General features: G+C 44.2%; 1 protein-coding gene across 1 annotated transcript in view; it reads right to left on the reverse strand.

The window, feature by feature from the left end:
- Positions 1-5,057, reverse strand: part of LOC118557112 (NACHT, LRR and PYD domains-containing protein 4-like) — a 58,244-nt gene extending 53,187 nt beyond the window's left edge. The window contains exons 1-2 of the mRNA XM_036126311.1: positions 4,969-5,057; positions 3,607-3,726 (exon numbers count right to left, since the gene is read on the reverse strand). Of these exons, the coding sequence (XP_035982204.1) occupies positions 3,607-3,726; positions 4,969-5,057 (209 nt within the window). The remainder of the gene's footprint in view (positions 1-3,606; positions 3,727-4,968) is intronic.
- Between the last annotated feature and the right edge of the window lie 1,803 nt (positions 5,058-6,860).

Raw genomic sequence — 6,860 nt, forward strand, 5'->3', positions numbered from 1 at the left:
CAGTGGATCTGGAACGGCTCTCAATGAAGACGGCCTTCCTGCTGGCCATGGCTTCCGGCAGACGAGTGGGGGAACTGCATGCCCTGTCTATAGCCGAGCCCTGTTGTCGGTGGAACCCGGATGGCTCCGGGGTGACCCTGTGGACCGATTCTTCCTTCGTCCCGAAGGCCCCCACAGTGGCAGGCACAGTCTTGCCGCTTCGGTTATCCCGGTTCGAGTCCGGGACCCCTTCTGAAGCTCTGTGCCCAGTCAGAGCGCTGGAGGCCTATGTCCGCGCTACAGCGAGCATGCGACTGACCGACAGCCTCTTCGTATGCTATGCTGGCCAGCGGCGAGGTTGTGCCCTGTCCAAGCAACGGCTGGCACGTTGGGTTGTGGGGGCGATATCTGTGGCATACTCTCTGCAGGGTCAGCCCCTGCCTCAGGGAGTGCGGTGCCACTCCACGAGGAGCCTGTCAACCTCGTGGGCTGCCATGACGGGGGTGCCACTGGAGTCCATCTGCGAGGCGGCCTCATGGTCTGTGCCGACCACTTTCACGAGGTTCTATAGAGTTAACATGGCTACGCCTCATCCTCTCCAGGGCATCCTGCAGCAACCACCTGGTGCGTCCCGCTAAGGTAGGTGCTGCTGTCGGTTTCCGGTGGGTTGTTCCTTTCTTTCTGCATCCCTCGGGACCTTGTTGGCATACGTCATTCAGTGCTTGAAGCACCGCCTCTGGCGATCAGTAGGGATGAAATAGAACGATAGTTACGTATGTAACTACGGTTCTATGAATCCCGGATGACCGCCAGAGCGTTCGGTCCCTCGGTATTGCTGGCTCACGAGAAGATCGAGGGACTGAACTACCGGTATCACGTGCCTATATAGGCTTCCGCTGATCACCGGTAGGTCACAGGTGACTTTGTTGATACTAATTCTCGACCTGCGCAAGCGCAAGAGTGATCATTCAGTGCTTGAAGCACCGCCTCTGGCGGTCATCCGGGATTCATAGAACCGTAGTTACATACGTAACTATCGCTATGCTTCCTACGAACTGTCACCCAGCCAGCCTGGTTACCCGGCTGTTCGGGTGCTACTGCTTTAGGTTCGCTACGTGAAGTTACTCTATGCGGCTCCGCGCTAGCAAAAGAGCGGCTATCAGCTGGTTTTTCAACAGCACGGAGCCGGGTCTCCAATTCTGACACCCTCGCCTCCAAAGCTATAAAAACACTACATTTATTACATGTACCATTATCACTAAAGGAGGCAGAGGAGTAACTGAACATCTGACACAGAGAGCAGCAGATAGGAGACTTAGAGACGGAGAAGCCATTATGAGGCTAAGGCTTGGCTAGCGCTAGGCTAACGCTAGGCTAAAGCTAGGCTAACGCCCTATTATCACGCCAAAGAACAAACCGTGTGAAACACGAGGAGTTCCCAAACGTGATGAGCAGCCACAGACAATGTTTTAAAAGTGCTTATGTTTGGAAACAGATGTTACAGCAAAGAGGTTTAAAGATAAAAAGCGAGAGAGCCTGGAGCAAAGCTCCGTCGTTCATACAGCAACAACAGGAAGTGACACAATACGCCTTACCGCAAACAGAACATAGAAATGTGAGAAAAAGAGCTGAGCTCACGTTAAACACATGTTGGAATAAAAACATTTCAGACTGACTCAGTTTCTACAGTTACAGCAGTTAGATACAGCTCACCTCTCTGAGGATGCAGGTCCAGAAGATTTGAAGTTAATAGGATCATCCTTTGACCTGTCGCTCTTAAAGGACACACAGCTGGGTTCTGGTTCTTGTTGATCTTTAAATGGCAGTCTCTTAGAAATCCTGTCAGAAGACATTTTGTAAGGTTTTACTCTAAAAACATTTTAATATGATCGATTGTAAATAAAGAGCTGTGAGACACAACAGAACCAGACAGTTCATAAATGTGATGTTCTAAATGATTCACATCAGAACCGATCTTATCCTCCATGTTCCTGAATTTTGACCCTCCTGAAAAATGTCCAGTTTGTTTCTGGAAGAAATGGCTGTTTCTGATTGAAATCTAATCGTTAGAAATGACTGAGAGGACAGTTTGGTGATATTAGTGCTGAGCTCTGACATGGAGGAGAATCCTGAGTCCTTTTCACTCAGACCATCCAATGAGGTTCTGATGGAGCTTCATTAAGTCTTGGTGTTGTGTTTGTAACGTACTGAGGTGGAACCAAAGCTGATCCACTGCTGAGTCCAGAATAGAGGTTGTTCTAGACGCCTGATCAATAATGAAGTGAAGCAGCTGGATGCCCATAAGTCAGAAATGACAGTTTTCTCCGTTTTAACCCCAATAACTGATATTATATTGTGATCACTTGTCTGCTTCTTTTATTCAGAATATATAAATGCATCTCAAATTGAATGAAAAACTGACCTTGACTGCATTGCTCTCTAACCAGGATTGAATTGATATATTATATTATATTGTATAATTTACTGAGAGTCCATCTAAATGATTAAATTAGCTTAATTTGAATTTCTATGTCTAAACTGGATGTTTTGTAAAATTTCTTAAGACAACACCTTTGTGAATCTAAGCTTTGTAAACTAATCTGAACCAAAGCTGCTCAAGTAGCTATAACCTAGACCATTGTAGGCTCCATAATGTTGGATTTAATTCCCCTATCTGGATTGGAGGTCAGTCCCTGCTTTAAGCAAGAGAACTTAATTATATTAGTGTCTTGTTCACTAGTGATGGACGGATGGAATGAGAGACAGACTGATGAAATAAATGGAATGAGGTAACATATACATTAACCAAGTTAACAATGAGTGGGGAGAACAGTTTAGTTTGAACTGTAAGCCCCCCCCCCCCCCCCAACTGTTTTTCCCTCATAAGAAACCCACCTTCTTTCCCTCCTGGTCTCCTCCCAGACGACATGCATAAGACTAAACACACGTCTCAAAGTGGTGCACAATCCTCCAGAGGGAACAAGGCTTTATTGAGGGACATTTATTTGTTTACGTTGAAATAAAGGGCTATTTCGTAGGTAATTGATATTGTTTTATGTGACTATTCAACACCCCTCACTGTGCCATTGGCAGAGAAAAGTCGTCCTGGATTGTCACCAGTTCGCTGCCTATTCCTACTGAAAAAAGCATGGAGTTACACAATCGGGCAATCAGTCAATTGCTATTGTAGAGGGGTGAAAAGCAGGTTGTTACTGGATAAAACCAAGAAGTTTGAAAACAGGCACCCAAACATGATTATTTGTTTTGTTTCTTTGATTTGTCATTTTAATAGGTTTTATGTACCAATATTAGTGCCCTTGAAGAGTCTGAAAGGCTCTTAAATTGAATCAGGGAAAAGTGTTTAATGATGGCGACTAATCAATGAGGCCCAAAAGCAAACAGATCAGAGCTGTTAAACATGATGTAGCAGCATCCAGGACGCCTCCAACAACATCCATTCTTTCCACTTTCACTGCTGTGGTTCTGGAGAACATCCAACACACACCGCTTCACATATGAACATAGAAATGTGGGAAAAAGAGCTGAGCTCACGTTAAACACATGTTGGAATAAAAACATTTCACACTGACTCAGTTTCCACAGTTACAGCAGTTAGATACAGCTCACCTCTCTGAGGATGCAGGTCCTGGAGATTTGAAGTTAATGAGACCACCCTTTGACCAGTCGCTCTTAAAGGACACACAGCTGGGTTCTGGTTCTGGTTCTTTTTTTAGCGTATGATGGATCCTGATAGAAATATTATGATCAAAAGACATTCTGTGAGATTCTGTCTACATACCACCCCACAGTCATGCTGCTGTATCTCTCCTTGTGACAACGTTATCTTCTGAGGGAGTTCAGCAGTGTTCTAATTTGTGCCGTTTACGTCCCTCCAATGCTACACGGACAGCAGCTCAATTTGCAGACTGTGTGCAGCATCATTAGACTCACTCACCCGGAGCCCCAGTTTTCATAATGGGTGATTTCAACAACTGCAAACTAGAGCTATCCCTCCTAGCTATGAATAATATGTTAACTGTGCCACACATGACAGGAGGGATCTGGACAAATGCTACACATAAAAATTTCAGTCAATGCAAAACCCAAACCTCCTATCTCTAACTCTTACCACACTACATTAAATCCCAATGTATGCTTAAAAGGAGCAAACCACAGTTCAGGACAGTATCTGTGTGGTCTGAGGATGTCGCTTCATGCTTGCTCAGTATGAGGGATTGCTTCAAAGCCATGTACAATGCAGACGACTCTCCCTGTAGCTCTACGCTTCTCCAGGAGTGAATGCTGCTTGTCAGGACTTTGTTGCAATCAACTGGTTTCCTTTTATAGGAATTTGTTTGACAATTTTTTTGGAACTGATCCCGCTCACATCCTCAACTCACAATACAAACTGTTACCGTCTGGCAAATGGTTTAGAATGGCAGACTTAACAGATTTAAAAACTCAATTGTCCCTTTATCAATCAGATTGGTAAATAAAGCGAGTATATAGTATTTTGATGCTCTGGTCTTATCTGCTGGTCTGATTTGCTGGTTCGCAATGTCCTTTTATGGATCAGCCTTTAACGAACAATATATGTTTCCTTGTTTGTTTACTTGTTTATTTTTTGCTGGTGATTTTTATTGATTTTAGCGTATTCTTCCATAAATGTCTGATCAGCCGTCCTTCTTTCTAGGATGAATAATGTTGAACACATGTTGGTCATCAAGGTCCAGGAAATGTTCTGGAAGTTGGTGAGTTTTTCCAGATGTGTCCTGCTGGAACCCAGAGCTCTAAGCAACAGGCTGGTGTCACTCAGCTGGTTGCTGTTTGTCAGAACCCACTGGTACCATGCTGAGCTGCTCTGTTCAGTCTGGATGAAGCAGCAAAGAGGACCAGCAGCAGCTTCAGGACCACTTGGTCTCTTCTGGCCTGATATAGTGAGAACGCTGTGTGAAAAGGGCTCTGGACACTTAGAGATGCTGATCTCACCTCTGAGCGTGGCTCTGGCTCTCAGCTTCCCCACACAGAGTGCTTTTAGAGGGAGGGACTCCCTCCTCTCTGTCCTCACACTGATCCATGCTGCTGAATTCACATCCACATCAGCTCACACACACTTTCTACCTTCACCTGCAGAGGAAACACAAATCATTCATCTGCACATCAACTCTGATCATCCTTTACATCATTAGTGCTGGAAAAAGATCAGCTGCTCCTCCTCTGATTGGCTCTTCTTCTCTGCTTCATATCAGTGTCAGTTGAATGCAGTCAGACAGCAGTGAGAGGCAGAGGAAGCTGCCATCAGCTGCTGTACTTCTACTATCAGTCCACTAGATGGAGCCATGGAGAAACATTTCATCCACTGACACTGATTCACTCTGACTGAATATCAGCAACTATTTTATTTCACAAACATCAAACTCTACAAGTGGATTATCTGCTGCATCAAAGCTGAACTATTTCATAGTGAGAGGCAAAGAGTAGATTATAAGAGCAGATAACCTTATTACAGCTCTGAGAAGAATAGTGGATTAATGTCCAAGAACACCAGATGAAGATGACGTTACATCTGCACACTTTAGGAGAAAATTAAATCTATAAAGAGACTCAAAGGATGAAAAAGAAGAATGTAGTGAAAATTTTAACAAAAGCTGTGCACAGCAAAGTAAACGGTTAAACTAAGTGACAGTCTGCCAAAAACTGATCAGGTGATCTTGGGCATGTCCCTGCGAAACAGCGAGCTGCAGAACTAGGAGCGTACTTACTGCAGGAGAGTTGTTTCAACTTGTTTCAACCGTCTTTCTTGTTGGTTCTTGGACTCAAACCATATTAACATATTATATTCATAACTAAGGTTACAGCAACGGTGTGTCTCTTTGCCTATTTCCTCCTCCTCTCTGTTTAAAAGTGTCTGTTTCATGTGTTTTTCTACATAAACATCTGCAAATTTACATTCTAAACGGGACTGTATCATGACTGTAGCAATAAAAATAAACTTTGGACGATTTATCAGAATCAGAATCAAGTTTAATCGCCAAGTAGGTTTGCACTTACAAGGAATTTGACTTGGTGTTGATGGTGCAGACAAAAAACAAAAGTACAATAAAATAAAATGGATATATATCATATATGGATATATATATATATACATCATCCAGAGAAGACGGCTCACCTGCTACTTCCATCTAATGTAGAACAGATTACTAGATCAATGCGTGCTTCTGTGCTTTTTTGTCTCTCTTGTTGTGTCTCTGCTCTGTCTTCTGTAACCCCAGTCGGTCGAGGCAGATGACCGTTCATACTGAGCCCGGTTCTGCCGGAGGTTTTCCTTCCCGTTAATGGGTGGTTTTCCTCTCCACTGTCGCTTCATGCTTGCTCAGTATGAGGGATTGCAGCAAAGCCATGGACAATGCAGACAACTCTTCCTGTGGCTCTACGCTTCTCCAGGAGTGAATGCTGCTTGTCGGGACTTTGATGCAATCAACTGGTTTCCTTATATAGGACATTTTTGACCAATCTGTATAATATGATTGAACTTGACTTTGTAAAGTGCCTTGAGATGACATGTTTCATGAATTGGCGCTATATAAATAAAATTGAATTGAATTGAATATATACAGAAGCAATATACACTCAGTAAACTGTGCGTTAATGTAACGCAGAAGCTTGTAAGTCCTGAACGGGGGAGAGAGGCAGTGTCCAGAGTCACAGGCGGCTCTTGGCCTTGTTTAAAAGGCTGGTAGCAGATGGGAAAAAACTGTTGTTGTGGTGTGAGGCTGTGGTCCTGATGGAGCGCAGCCTCCTGCCAGAGGGAAGTGACTGAAATAGTCTGTGACTGGGGTGAAGGGATCAGCCACAATCTTCCCTGCACGCCTCAGAGTCCT

The sequence above is a fragment of the Fundulus heteroclitus genome, chromosome 22, assembly GCF_011125445.2.
Source record: "Fundulus heteroclitus isolate FHET01 chromosome 22, MU-UCD_Fhet_4.1, whole genome shotgun sequence".
NCBI classification, from domain to species: domain Eukaryota; kingdom Metazoa; phylum Chordata; class Actinopteri; order Cyprinodontiformes; family Fundulidae; genus Fundulus; species Fundulus heteroclitus.